Consider the following 14,969-nt stretch of genomic DNA (forward strand, 5'->3'; position numbering starts at 1 on the left):
GTCAAGGTTGGGAACCAAAGCAATCATAGTACTAGGGGGAGAGAGCACAACTTTGTAGTACCCACAATCAGTGGCCAGGCTTCAAACACCTTTTATTGTACAGAAATAAAGGAATGGAACAGACTGCCAGCACATGTCAAAGCCAGTCATAGTATGAACCAGTTCAAAAGGAGTGCCAAAAGGTGTCTGATGAATGTAGCTACAGAAAGGGGGGAATGATTTATTTTTTTTAGCTAACACACGTGTAAATTTTATCTTATTCCTAGTAATGACCGTATTGTAGATAGCCTTAATGACCCTCGTGTAGTAGATAGTCTTTTTAGTATGATAATAAGATGTTATCTTCATTATAGAATAATAATAAGATATAATCTTTTTATTATAATAATAAGGTAAAAGGACCCCAATGGAAAAAAAGTCACTCTGTCTGACTTTTTTGGGTTATCCTAGGTTCTCTACACATATCCTGCTATGTATGATAATCTATGTAACTGTATTTGTGTATACCTGAATAAACTTACTTAAGCTTGCCCGAAATGCTCCGCATAACTGTGTCACCAACAGGGCTCAATACGGTGTAAGCTGTCAGTAGCCCTTATAAACCCAACAACAAGAATGACAATGGCGCGCCCTTACAGGGAACTCACTCCTTATGAAATAAAGCGGATTTTGATGGAAGGAGACGCCTGTACCAGCGATGAAAGTTATTCTGAAGTTGATTTCTCAGATTATGAAGAAACAGAGAGTGTGTTGGACACCAGGAATGACAATACTAGCTGTCCCACGCAAGATATTGGTGTGGCGTCAACGTCAGGCCTGGGTAACCAAGGACCGCGGAGAAAAAAGGTCTGTACTCGTCAAGATGACAGTGATTGGAGCAGTTTAAGTGAAGACAGTGAAGAAGAAAAATATGCTTTTGTGTATAGGGTGGAAAGTGCCGAATCAAGTGATAGCGATGCTGCTTTTTCGCCACTACAACGAAACTATGTTCGTCGCCGCACACGGTCTAGTGCTGCTGCTTTACAAGATATTAGTGACAGTAGTGGTGAAAATAATTGTGTAGATATTGGTCTTAGTTGTAGACCACACTCAGTGCAACTAACAGCTGCCGTGCCAACATCTGCCATGGTGACAGCACCTTCCATGACACCATCTGCTGTGCCAACAGCTGCCTTGCCACCATCTACTGTGCCAGCAGCTGCCGTGCCACCATCTACTGTGCCAGCAGCTGCCGTGCCACCATCTACTGTGCCAGCAGCTGCCGTGCCACCATCTACTGTGCCAGCAGCTGCCGTGCCACCATCTACTGTGCCAGCAGCTGCCGTGCCACCATCTACTGCGCCAGCAGCTGCCGTGCAACCATCTACTGTGCCAGTATCTACCGTGCCAACACTGAATATTGTGCAACCGCCAGTGGACAGGGTTTGGAACTGGCAGAAAGATGCCTTATTGTTTCCAGATTCATTACAGTTTGATGCAACTAAGAGTGGAATTCTGCCAAATTGTCCAGTAACAAATGATTCAATTGAACTTGATTATTTCCAATTATTTTTTGATGAGACACTTATGAAGATTATTGTGACTCGGACAAATAGTTATTACCAGCACACTTTGGCTAATGCGGTTTCAGCAAAATCTCAGCTTCGACAGTGGAAAGATACTACTGTTGCAGAGATGTATCTTTTCTTTGCAACACTAATGCTAATGTCACATATTCGTAAAACGAGTATTTCAAAATATTGGAGTATAAATAAACTTATAGCTACACCAGCTTTCAGAGAAATAATGTCACTTGATAGATTTCTTCTGCTACTGCGTATGTTGCATTTCTCTGACAAAAGTAATCCCCAGAGAGATGATTTGCTATACAAAATCAGAGAAGTGACTGTGTACCTGAAACAGAAATTTAGTGAGTTCTTTTATCCCTTCAAGAACATTGTTATTAACGAGTCGTCGATTTTATTCAAAGGTAGGCTTTCAGTCAAACATTGTATACCTAGCAATAAACATCGCAGTGATATAAAAGTGTTTGTTATGTGTGATTGTCAAACAGGTCTAGTGTTAGACATTATTGTCTATGCAGGCAAGAAAACTGTAGAAAATACAAATACAAGTGACATTTTAGGAATCTCTGGTTCTGTTGTTAGGAAAATGATTGAACCATATCTTGGAAAAGGTCATACTATATTTACAAATAACTGGTATATAAGCCCCTCACTTTGTGATTACTTACGGGTAAACAATACGGAAATATTTGAGACAGTGAGACCAAATGAAGTGCAGGTATTTCATACCAGTAACATGATGGCATTTCGGTGGCATGATAAGCGAGATATAACATTGTTGACAACCACACCTGGGCATGAAATGAGTGAAACTGAAGAGGCAAATAGCTACACAAATGAATCTATTGAGAAACCACTTGCAGTCATCGATTACACCAACAGTATGCATTCGGTTGGCAAATCAGACATGCAGACTGTGTCTGCGGATTGTGTCAGAAGAAAGTGCAAGTGGTATATGAAACTGTTTTTACATCTCTTAGATGTTGCAATGCTAAATGCATATAATATGTTCCATGTTAAGACGGGAAAGAAACCAAAACTACGTGACTTCCATTCATCTGTCATAAGACAGATGATAGAAACATACCACAAGGCCTCCCCATCATCAACAGGTCACCACCATAGTAATGAAAATTATCCATTTCAGCTAAAGACTGATGGGCACTTCTGTGTAAGTATTTCTCATGCAGGAAAGAAGAAAGTACAGAAAAGATGCTATTTGTGTCAGCACACAGCCAAAAAATCAAGAAAGTGCAGATATACACAGTATCGCTGTGAGTTGTGTGATGTTCCACTGTGCCCTGTTCCATGTTTCAAGGAATATCATGTCTTGAAAAAAATTGTAGTATCTTAATAATTCCCTTTACATAATGTTGGAAGACAAAAACAATCATTAGAAGGAAGACAAAATACTCTACGTATATACAGTATTTGTAAAAATTTGTATTGAATGTTGAAATTGTGGATATGGTGCAATGTGCTATGCCTATTTTCCACATGAAAACAATTTTCATGTGGTTTAGAAAAATTAAAAAATTTCATCACTGCTTATCGAACTAATGTTAGTGCTACTATGGAGAAATAATTGTTCACGAACTTCAGCACATAAAACAGTAAGTTTTTGTTTGATTTTCATGTTTTATTCTATTTAGAATAAAATTTAATGTCAGAGCTCATGACAGTTAAAGGATTAAGGGGAGGTACCATGATGCTGCTTTGATCCAGGGAATTAGAGATATCCTCCCATTGGATCAAAACTTATAATTTCCCACCTCTCCCATTGCCTAGATTACTGCTGTATGACCATCATGTTCAGTACCTCTCTATAAATATAACTAATAATGTTGTCTTCACACTTCAGGCAGTATCAGGCACATCCATCGCTGTCTTCATGCCCAACGGAATCCATGCTGCTTGATGGTCTTCCTCAAACAATCCTTTAAGAAGTGTGCAGTGAACTTTAGCTTCAATGCCTTTCTGTCTCCAGAAGGAATGCATTCATCTCACCCACTCCTGGTTGCCGCTGCCATCTAAGCAATGTGGATAAATTACTGTACATAAAAATCCTGTACTTTTCCATAGAGGGTCAGTGTGGTGGGTTGGCAGCTGACAGTTACTACCAATTCATCGGTAGTGCTGAGATTGCTGACAGTTTGGCCATCCAACATAGTGTGTAGCTGCTATTCTTATTTAGTTGCCTAATACCTGTCTGGCTCTACGACCCACTGCTACCTTTCTTGGTGACTACCTTCAAACTATCTTGTGTTCTTCCAGAACCCATTGTCTTGACTCCTATCATGTTACACTTCTGTCCCTGTACAAAAACCATTACCTGGTCTTTTTTCTAGACACACCTAATGCACTTCCATATATTCAGCTGTTGGTCCTTCCCACCCCTTTTCTGTCCTGACTATCATGGCAGAATTGGAAGTTCTTTCTCGCTACCCAACAAAGTGGGGCACACCCTGACTCTTTTGGATATTAATAACAATACAGTTGTTGTTTTGCTGTACCCTCTTTTATTACTGTGTTGACCCTTTACAGTCTGTTGCAAATATGGTTCAAGATATCTTAAGAGATGGAGACACTAGAGAACATTACTGCTTCTGTAATGTCTGCATTCCCAGCAGCTTTTTACAAAAGTGAGGTGTATTCAGAGCAGTTTCCTTTGCCCACCGTTAAGCTTTTTATTTGTAAACCACTCGAGACATTGCAACTCTTGTATAAAATAACTCTTAGATTCCTCTCTTTCTTTCAATATTTTATCACACGACCTTTATTCTTTGCATGGCCAGTGTCTTTCTTTAATCCATTTCCATCGTATACTTGAGACTAACTTATATTAAACTCCATTTGCTCATTTACCTAAGTTTTCCTACATTGCTTTACATGCAAAATTTTTTATTACTTTTATTTTTTTAAGATTTTTGCATTATCAGTAAATGTGTTCATATACTGTAGTTTTTGCTCCTGGTTAGTCATTTATATATGTGAAATTAGAAATACATATCTGGGCACGTATTGGTCATTGCAGGTCTTGTCTGAGGACATTTTCCTTTGTGAAAATTTTTACTTGTCACTGTTACTACTTTCCTTTCAATTGAATATCTCGTCTCCATTTTAATAGTTTAACTTCAACCATTTTTGTTTCAGTCTGCCCATTAATTTCTTTCTTAAATACTGTACTTTGTGATTATTGTAGTACAGTAGCTTGATTTGATAAACTGTATGATTTTACTGATTAGAAGCAGGATTTGAGACTAGGTTTTTGTTTGCATTGTAATGCATTTGGTGAACAACTTCTTGTTCACCAGACTGCCATCAATGACAGATAATGTGACCTTTTTTTTTTTTTTACAGTTTGTTAAACCTGTGGAACAGACCACTCACCAGAGCTGTTAAAGCTCATGACTCAGACACCACTCTTTAATGCTCATCACACATTTAGTCACAAGCTTAATCTGTAAATAGTGAAAAGGAGTTATTTAGTACATGTAATATAGTACAGTACTGTAGTTTTCTTCCGTATAGTTTATTTTTGTTGATGTTTAAAAACATAAACTTCTATTTCTTGTATTTATTATAATTTCTTAGTTTTTGTTTTTGTATCCAGCTTTCTAATTCATGACATTACAATAATTTGTAAATATTGAATGATTTATGTCTTAGAAGAGAAGAAAAGCCTGGCTGGAAGGTATTCATTAGGCCAGAAAACTTATAACTTAGAGCATCCTCATTCTTAAGCATTCAGAGGCTTTGAAAAAAAAACATATTGTGCAATCGAGCCTTGAAATTTGCAAGCTTTGTGATTCCGAGATTATGTTATTAACTGTTTTATTAAAGTACATCTTACTGGTTGCCTCAATTATTCACCATTTTTTTTTTTTGGGGGGGGGGGGGGGTTGCTGCTTTTTCTTTGCCATGACATGCAACCCCTAAATTGAAAACTAACCATAGCAATACCTTCAAAATCTGCTCATTGGATTTCCCATTCCCAAATCTGTATTTTTTTTTTTTTTTGTTCTTTATGAACATCATTGTTAACCAGATTAGAATGACATTCAGAGACATATACAGTAGACCATCATTTAACACGGTTTTGTCTGACACGTTATGGTTATAGCACACTTAAAGAATTGCGGCATATTCTTGTTTAACACTTCGTAAAATTAATTTAACACAGTTAAGGGAGGGAAAAAAATTTTGAGTGCGCGGTCGCCCGTGGGGCGGGATGGGCTGTGGGTTACATCATTGAATCAACGGGGGAGACCTACTGCCATCCCCCGCCAGCATCAGCCACCCCCACCACCCTCCCAGCCTTCAGTTCGGTTCATACATGTGTTGGACAAACCTGTGCCAGTAGCTCGCTGTGTTTGTTTAGATAAGTATTAATCGCCATATCTTAAATCTGCCAAGCAATCATGGCACCCAGTAGGCATACAAGTATTTCTGAAAGTTGCGTTTAAGTCTTAGAATTAACGAAGAAAATAGAGATATTAGACAAGGGATAGCCTGTAACGGGAATGAAGCATCATTTTGTACACAAAAAGAATGACTCAGATATGAGTTTATGTGATGATTGACTGATTGATTGCTTTCCACTTTGAATTTTTATTCTCACAAAAAAGAGAAGATTTACTGTTATGCAGACTACTGCATTAGTGTAAAAAATGGTATAAATAATATTGGCGCACTTGCGAAAGAATATTAGACTCACCAGTTGATGTGTATTGGACGCTTGGCATGATTTGCTTACTTTTGAACTTTGGTAAAAATCGAACATTTCTGCTACTTGGAGCTTAATTTCAAGGTACTTTTCATTGTAAAACCAGTCAAAATCATCTCAATTTCTGTAATATGTCTTCCATTCTATAAAATGAGACCAAGAAAACTAGAATACAACAATAAATACCATACGAAAATACAGTGCAAAGTCGCTGTTTTATCCCAAAAAAATGGTCAAAGTTTTTTTTTTTCTCATTATGCACTGTGTGCTGCAGGATTTTTTTTATACTGTGCACACTGACCACATAGACCCATTCTTTCATATGTAGGCCTACCAGCTTTCTCCCACTAGATTTGAGGGCGCTAGAATTTAGGCATACTAGTACGTCAAAAACCCTGGGTCGTAAGCCATACTAGTACAGCTGAAACCCTCAAAGGGTTAAGCATTTAAGTCTTAGAATTAATGAAGAAAATAGAGATATGTATTAGACAAAAGATAGCCTGTGGCCGTGATGAAGCATCACTCTGTGGACATAAAAAGAATGAGGTAAATATGAGTCTGTGTGATGACTGACTGACTGCTTTACTTACTGACAGACTTGACTGATTTACTGACTTTTTGAATGACTGACTGACTTGACTGATTTGACTGACTGACTTACTTGACTGATTTACTGACTTAAATTTAGACCTTTACATTGAAGAGGACCCTGAAATGGTGTCTAGAGCAGCTGATGCCTTACCGTCAGTTGAATAATGTACTGCGGGGTAAAATAGAACAGAAATCCATTACTGTATTTATTCACACTCCAGTACAACCATCATCTTCAGTACCAGAACCTCTACCATCCACCTCAGTCCAGTAGGGCCACAGCATAACTCTCCACAATCATCCACAAACACCAGCACCCACAATTTAAGGTAAATACTACTATTTCTGTTGCATTTGTAATCTTAAGCAGTAAAAACAGTATAATACATCGTGACAGTGAACTACAATTATATATTCACTTTTATTTTTGTAAGATCTGGAGGTCTAAAAAAAAGTTTTGGCTTTTTTGGAGCTCCCAGGAATGTAACCCTATTTTTCCTATAAGTTCCTCAGTTTGTCTAACACGTTTTAACTAAAACAGCATTTTCACAAACGTAACTACTGTATTAAGCAACCGTCTACTGTATCTCATCCTAAATTTAGCTCCTATATCAATTTCATTCAGAATTCTTAGGAAAATTAATTTAAACAATACTTAAAGAAACAGGGTCATTTTCATTTCATGGACTGGGTTCACTGTAATATTATTTTGTAGTTTTTCTAGTTATTGTATGAGATGTTTTTAATGTTACTTTTTGAGATTCGTTCATTTTTTGTATAACTTTTTTTTGGAGTGTGTGTGTGTGCATGCATGCATGCATGTGCATTGTATGTGTGTGTGTGTATGTTTTGTGTGTGTGGTGGGTATGCACTTAATTATTTAGCATGAATGGGTCATGAAATGTGGACCTTTTTCTTTTATATGATGCCCTTTTTTGGGGGGGTTGGGGGGTATCTTGGTGCACTACTCTTAAAGTAAAAACTAGGCATAAGATTTTATTTGTTCTTATGAATATAAATATTAACCAGATTAAAGCAGTATTTAAAGAAATAAGTCCTAAAAACAAATAGAAGAGGCAAAACCAGCCATGGAATTTTCAGAAAAGTTTAACTGCCAGTAAAATTTCTTAACATTGGTCATATCCCACCAAAGTAGGGTGACCCCTTCCCCTTAAAAAAAGAAACATTCATCATCACTCAATCAATAGGTGTCTTGCCAGAAGTCTGCAGTTTGGAAGGCCCTGCAGAAGTCTGCAGTGCCTTCCAAACTAATATCCCAATCCCTCCTAAGTGCAGGCACTTTACTTCCTATCTCTGTGACTCAAGTCTGGCTAGCTGTCTTTCTTGAATCCCTTTATAAATGTTACCTTGCTCACACTCCAGCAGCACATCAAAACGTATCGCAAAAAAATTTCAAGATTCCCGAAGTCTTTAAAAATACATCTTTCTTAATTGGATGGAACTCCTGCAGTATATTTTAGGTTCCCCCAAATTTAGAAAGTAATTTTTGGATTTTTTTGGGGGGCTACTGTATCATGCAATTCCTCGTTTACCCTGGCAAAATTTCTCTCTGCTTGACCTTGATCCTGGTTTCTCTCAAGTATCAATGTCAACTCTCAGAGCACTCATATATTGCAGGATAGAGGGGGCTCAAAGCACTCATCCAAATGGCCTTGCCACATACTAGAAGATACTAATAGTATAATTAATATGTCTTCTCACTTACCTCCTAAAAAAACATACTACCTGAAAGCCTATTTTCTTACCATATGTGGGAGGTTTGAATGTGTGTGGATGATAAGAAAGAGATGATTTTGGATGTTATGAATGAAAAGAAGCTGGATGTCCTGGCTTTAAGTGAAACAAAGCTGAAGGGGGTAGGAGAGTTTCAGTGGGGAGAAATAAATGGGATTAGGTCAGGGAGTTCTAATAGAGTTAGAGCTAAGGAAGGAGTAGCAATAATGTTGAAAGATAAGTTATGGCAGGAAAAGAGGGAATATAAATGTATAAATTCAAGGATTATGTGGAGTAAAATAAGGGCTAGATGTGAAAAGTGGGTTATAGTAAGTGTTTATGCACCTGGGGAAGAGAAGTGTGGAGGAGAGAGAGATTTTGGGAAATGTTGAGTGAGTGTGTGGGGAGTGTTGAACCAAGTGAGAGAGTACTTGTGGTTGGGGATCTTAATGCTAAAGTAGGTAAAAATGTTGTGGAGGGAGTAGTAGGTAAATTTGGGGTGCCAGGGGTAAATGAAAATGGGAGCCTGAAATTGAACTATGTGTAGAAAGAAGTTTGGTAATAAGTAATACATATTTTATGAAAAAGAGGATAAGTATACAAGGTGTGATACAGTATGTAATGAAAGTTTGTTAGATTATGTATTGGTGGATAAAAAGTTGATGGGTAGGCTTCAGGATGTTCATGTTTATAAAGGGGCAACGGATATACCGGATCATTATTTAGTTGTAGATGGGACAAAAGGAAAATGGCAATAGCAACTAAGAGAGAGGTGAGTGTATAAACTAAGGGAGGAGGAAGTTAGGGTGAGATATAAGCAACTATTGGCAGAAAGGTGGACTAATGCAAGTATGGGTAGTGGGAGGGGGGTTTCAAGAGGGATGGGATAGTTTTAAAAATGCAGTATTAGAATGTGGGGCAGAAGTTTGTGGCTATAGGAGGGTGGGTGCACGACGAAAGAGGAGTGATTGGTGGAATGATGAAGTAAAGGGTGTGATAAAAGAGAAAAAGGTAGTTTATGAGAGGTTTTTACAAATCAGAAGTGATATAAGATATTTTGAAGAACTTTTAAATGTCGATGAAGAAAGGGAAGTGGTAATTTCATGCACTGGCCAGGGAGGTATGACATCTTCTAGGAGTGAAGAAAAGCAGGATGTGAATGTGGGGGAGGTGTGTAAGATATTACGTAGAATGAAAGGGGGGTAAAGCAGCTGGAACTGACGGGATCATGGCAGAAATGTTAAAAGCAGGGGGGAATATAGTGTTAGAGTGGTTGGTGTTTTTGTTTAATAAATGTATGAAAGAGGGGAAGGTACCTAGGGATTGGCAGAGAGCATGCATAGTTCTTTTATATAAAGGGAAGGGGGACAAAAGAGATTGTAAAAATTATAGGGGAATAAGTTTACTGAGTACTATACCAGGTAAAGTGTACAGTAGGGTTACTATTGAAAGAATTAGAGATAAGGCAGAGAGTAGGAATGCAGATGAGCAAAGGGGCTTTAGAGTGGGGAGGGGATGTGTAGATCAAGTGTTTACATTGAAGAATATATGTGAATAGTATTTAGATAAAGGTAGGGAAGTTTTCATTGCATTTATGGATTTAGAAAAGGCATATGATAGAGTGGATAGGGGAGCAATGTGGAAGATGTTGCAAGTGTATTGAGTAGGTAGTAATTTACTAAATGCTGTAACAAGTTTTTATGAGGAGAGTGAGGCTCAGGTTGGGGTGTGTAGGAGAGAGGGAGATTACTTCCCAGTAAAAATAGGTCTTAAACAGGGATGTCTAAAGTTACTATGGTTGTTTAACCCTTTCAGGGTCCAGAGGCCAAATTTCAAAGTGTGCACCAGGGTCCAAGAATTTAAAAAAAATAATTTCGTTATTTTTTCTTATGAAATAGTAGAGAATCTTTTTCTAAAGGTAATAAAACAAAAAGTACGAGATTTGATGGAAAATTGACGAAATTATGCTCTCACGAATTTTGATGTGTCAGCGATATTTACGCATCGACGATTTTGCCGACTTTGACTTCCATTTTAGGCCAATTACAGTATTCCAGTCAACCAAATTCTTAGCTATTTCACTAGTATTACTTCTATTCTATCGATTGAGCACAAGAAACCGCCAAGTCAACTGTTTCAACAACAAAATAAAGTGACTGGAAATTGGTAATTTGGCCAATTTAATGCAAAGTTCAAAATATTCCAGTTTCAAAATAGGGTTCAGAATAAACAATGCAGGCATTCCTGGCACTAAACTAACATTTCCTCTGTTCATTAGTTAAGTTTTCAGGCTTTACAAATGAATTCCATTTTGATTTTTTATTCACATAATGAATTTTTATTCAAACCAAAAAATAGAAGATTTACTGTTAGGCAATACTGTAATAATTGTATAAATAACATCACCACATTTGTGAATGTATATTAGACCCACCAGCTGTCATGTATTAGACTTGTGAGGTCATTTGTTTACTCTTGAACATCGGCAAAAATTTAACATTTCTGCAACTTTGAGCTCAGTTTCAAGCCATTTCCAGTATTAAAACCAATCAAAATCATCTCTATTTCTGTAGTATATCTTCCATTCTATCAAATGAGACCAAGAAATTGCAAATACATCTATAAAAAACATACAAAAAAAAACTGCAAAGTCGCTGTTTTAATCGAAAATTACGGTCTCAGTTTTTTTCTCTCATGCACTGTGTGCTGCAGGATTTGTTTTATGTGGTGCACACATACCACATACATGTATTCTCACATATCTACACCCAAATTTACTGCTCACAGCTGATCAGAGTGAGCTGAGCTCATGGCGTAGATCTGTGGTTTGGACCCTGAATGTAAAGCCGTAGATCTACGGCACGGACCCTGAAAGGGTTAATATATTTATAGATGGGGTTGTAAAAGAAGTAAATGCTAGGGTGTTGGGGAGAGGGGTGAGATTAAATTATGGGGAATCAAATACAGAATGGGAGTTGACACAGTTACTTTTTGCTGATGATGTTATGTTAATCGCCAGGGTTTATTACCTGGACCTCAGCAATGAGAGTGGCTACTCTCACCGCTGGGCAACGGCGACCAGTGCATTTTTTTTGCTGATGATACTGTGCTTTTGGGAGATTCTGAAGAAATGTTGCAGAGGTTTGTGGACGAGTTTGGGAGGGTGTGTAAAGGTAGAAAGTTGAAAGTGAATACATGTATAGGTGAGAGTAAGGTGATGAGGGTATCAAATGATTTAGATAAAGAAAAATTGGATATCACATTGGAGGGAAGGAGTATGGAAGAAGAGAATGTGGAACCTCGGTTTTCGTATGCCCTAGTTGGAGAAAATTCTCTATAAATTTTTTTTTTTTTTTTTTTTAATATTTTTGGGTGTCTGGAATCTATTAATTGTTTCCATTCCAGACACCCAAAAATATTAACAAAAAAATACACTTTATAGAGAGTGGTGAGTGATGTGTTAAGGTATCTGTGGAGACAAAAAACGTTATACAGTGGACCCTCGGGTAATGGCATTAACCCTTTGAGGGTCGACAGGCCCTCTCCGAAACTCGTTCTCAGGGTCGGCCAAATTTAAAAAAAAAAAAAAATTATTTTCTCTTATGAAAAGATAGAGAATCTTTTCCCGATCATAAAGACACCAAAAGTTTGAAATTTGATAGAAAACTTACGGAATTATGCTCTCGCAAAGTTAGCGGTCTCGGCGATGTTTACGCATCAGTGATTTTGCCCACTTTGAGCCCCGTTTTCGGCCAATTTCACTGTACTAGTCGACAAAAAACATGAATATTTCGATAGAACTCAATTTTTTCTATCGAATGGGTGCAAGAAACCACTCATTTATGAAATTCTACTATCCAGTACAGTGGTCAGAATTTAGCAATTTTGCCAATTTCACACAAATTTCAAAAGATGCCAATTTCCGAATAGGGTCCAGAATAAACAAGAAAGACATTCCTGGCACTAAAATGACATTTCCTCTAGTCATTAGTCATGTCTCAAGGCCCCTCTTATATTCTTTTGCTTTCCACTTTGAATTTTTATTTTCACAAAAAATATAAGATTTACTGTTATGCAGACTACTGCATTAGTGTAAAAAATGGTATAAATATTATTGGTGCACTTGTAAAAGAATATTAGACTCACCAGTTGACGTGTATTGCACGTTTGGCACGATTTGTTTACTTTTGAAATTTGGTAAAAATCGAACATTTCTGCTACTTTGAGCTCAATTTCAAGGCACCTTTCTTTGTAAAACCAGTCAAAATCATCTCAATTTCTGTAATATGTCTTCCATTCTATAAAATGAGACCAAGAAAACTAGAATACAACAATAAATACCATACGAAAATACACTGCAAAGTCGCTGATTTATTAAAAAAAAATGGTCAAAGTTTTTTTTTTCTCATTATGCACTGTGTGCTGCAGGATTTTTTTTAGACTGTGCACACTGACCACATAGACCCATTCTTTCATATGAAGGCCTACCAGCTTTCTCCCACTAGATTTGAGGCCGCTAGAATTTATGAGTACTAGTTCGTCAAAAACCCCTACGCGTAAGACGTACTAGTACGACGAAAACCCTCAAAGGGTTAAACTGTTCCAGAAAGCTTGCCTTTAACTGATTTTGCCATTACCCGAATTAATTTTCCCCATAAGAAATAATGGAAATCCAATTAATCCGTTCCAGACCCCCAAAAGTATTAAACAAAATAATTTTTTTTACATGAAATATACATTTCCCTACACAGAAAACAATGAGATATGCACAATAAACAATACTGAAATGACACTTAACCTTTATTGAGGACTTATTGATGAGTGATGAGAAAGGAGGAGGGGAGAGGATGGAGGTGTATTATTGTTTGGAAGGGGAATCCCCTTCCATAAAGACTTCAGGTAACAAGTCCTTTTCTGTGGTTACCTCTCTTCTTTGTTTTATGATGCCACTACAACCAGCTTCAGAGTCACTGGACCCCTTTCGCACAAAATATCTGTCCAGAGAGCTCTGTTTCTGGCGTCTCTTTAAGATTTCCCTAAAATGGGACACAAGAGTGTCATTGTACATGTTGCCAATACAGCTTGCAACAGTTGTGTCAGGATAAAATTCATCCATAAATGCTTGCACCTTTGTCTACATTGTACAAATGTCCTTATCTTTGATGAAGGCAACTTCCTCTATCTCTCTTCCTCCTCCTCCTCCTCTGAAACAAATTCCTGAGCTGTGTGTTGCTGCTGCACCTGAAGCTCTTGCAGCTCTGTAGTGGTTAGCTCTTCGTCGTCCTCCAACTCTTCCACATCCTCACCACTAACCTCCAACCCCATGGACTTCCTCAATGCCACAATAGATTCCACAACTGGCATAGGCTCCTCAGGGTTAGCCCCAAACCCTTCAAAATCCCTCTCTTGTACACATTCTGGCCACAATTTTCTCCAAGCAGAGTTGAAAGTCTTGGAAGTCACTCCCTCCGAAGCCTTACCTGTAAGGTTTATACAACTGAGGATATTGAAGTGATCTTTCCAGAACTCTCTTAGGGTTAATTCAGTGTCTGAGGTCACTTCAAAGCACTTTTGAAACACTGCTTTGGTGTACAGTTTGAAATGCCCTGCTGGTCCATGGGCTGGAGGAGAGGAGTGGTATTAGGAGGCAAAAACTTCACTTTGATGAAGTTAAACTCCCCCACAATTTGCTCTTGCAAGTCGTGAGGATGAGCAGGAGCATTGTCTATTACCAGGAGGCACTTGAGTGACAATTTATTTTCCAGGAGGTATTTTTTCACACTGGGGCCAAACACATCATAGAACCAATCGAGGAAAATGTCCCTAGCGACCCATGCCTTACTGTTTGCTCTTTACATCACACACAGTTTAGTCTTGATGACATTGTTTTTCTTGAACACCCTGGGAGTTTCAGTGATACATGAGTAAAGGCTTCACTTTGCAATCCCCACTAGCATTACTACAAAACATGAGAGTTAGCCTGTCTTTCATAGGCTTGTGTCCTGGGAGTGCCTTTTCCTCCTGAGTAATGTAGGTCCTGTTTGGCATTTTCTTCCAAAACAGGCCTGTTTCGTCACAATTGAACACCTGTTGGGGTTTTAATTTTTCATAGTCTATGTACCTGTTAAAGTCCTGCACATATTTTTCAGCTACTTTTTTGTCAGAACTGGCAGCCTCACCATGCCTTATCACACTGTGTATGCCACTACAATTCTTAAATCTCTCAAACCAACCTTTGCTGGCCTTAAATTCACTAACATCAGCACTAGTTTCAGGCATTTTCTTAATTAGATCATCATGCAAATGACTTGCCTTTTCACATATTACTGACTGAGAAACACTATCTCCTGATA

The 14,969-nt window shown here is 37.9% G+C and overlaps 1 protein-coding gene across 4 annotated transcripts; it reads left to right on the forward strand.

Annotated features, from left to right (window-relative positions):
- Nucleotides 1-327: 327 nt before the first annotated feature.
- On the forward strand, nt 328-5,420 carry LOC128693353 (uncharacterized). 4 transcript variants are annotated; one of them, XM_053783049.2, is made up of 2 exons: nt 328-1,969; nt 3,437-3,572. In XM_053783049.2, the coding sequence occupies exons 1-2, from the start codon at nt 616-618 to the stop codon at nt 3,481-3,483; spliced, it is 1,401 nt and encodes a 466-aa protein (XP_053639024.2). In that variant the 5' UTR covers nt 328-615; the 3' UTR covers nt 3,484-3,572. The 4 variants fall into 4 exon arrangements, 2 of the variants coding, with proteins under 2 accessions (XP_053639024.2, XP_053639023.2); XM_053783048.2 differs by having other exon boundaries at nt 329-1,969; nt 3,427-5,420; XR_008407708.2 differs by having other exon boundaries at nt 333-3,178; nt 3,437-3,567.
- The last annotated feature ends 9,549 nt before the right edge of the window (nt 5,421-14,969 follow it).

The sequence above is a fragment of the Cherax quadricarinatus genome, chromosome 28 (assembly GCF_038502225.1).
Source record: "Cherax quadricarinatus isolate ZL_2023a chromosome 28, ASM3850222v1, whole genome shotgun sequence".
NCBI lineage: Eukaryota > Metazoa > Arthropoda > Malacostraca > Decapoda > Parastacidae > Cherax > Cherax quadricarinatus.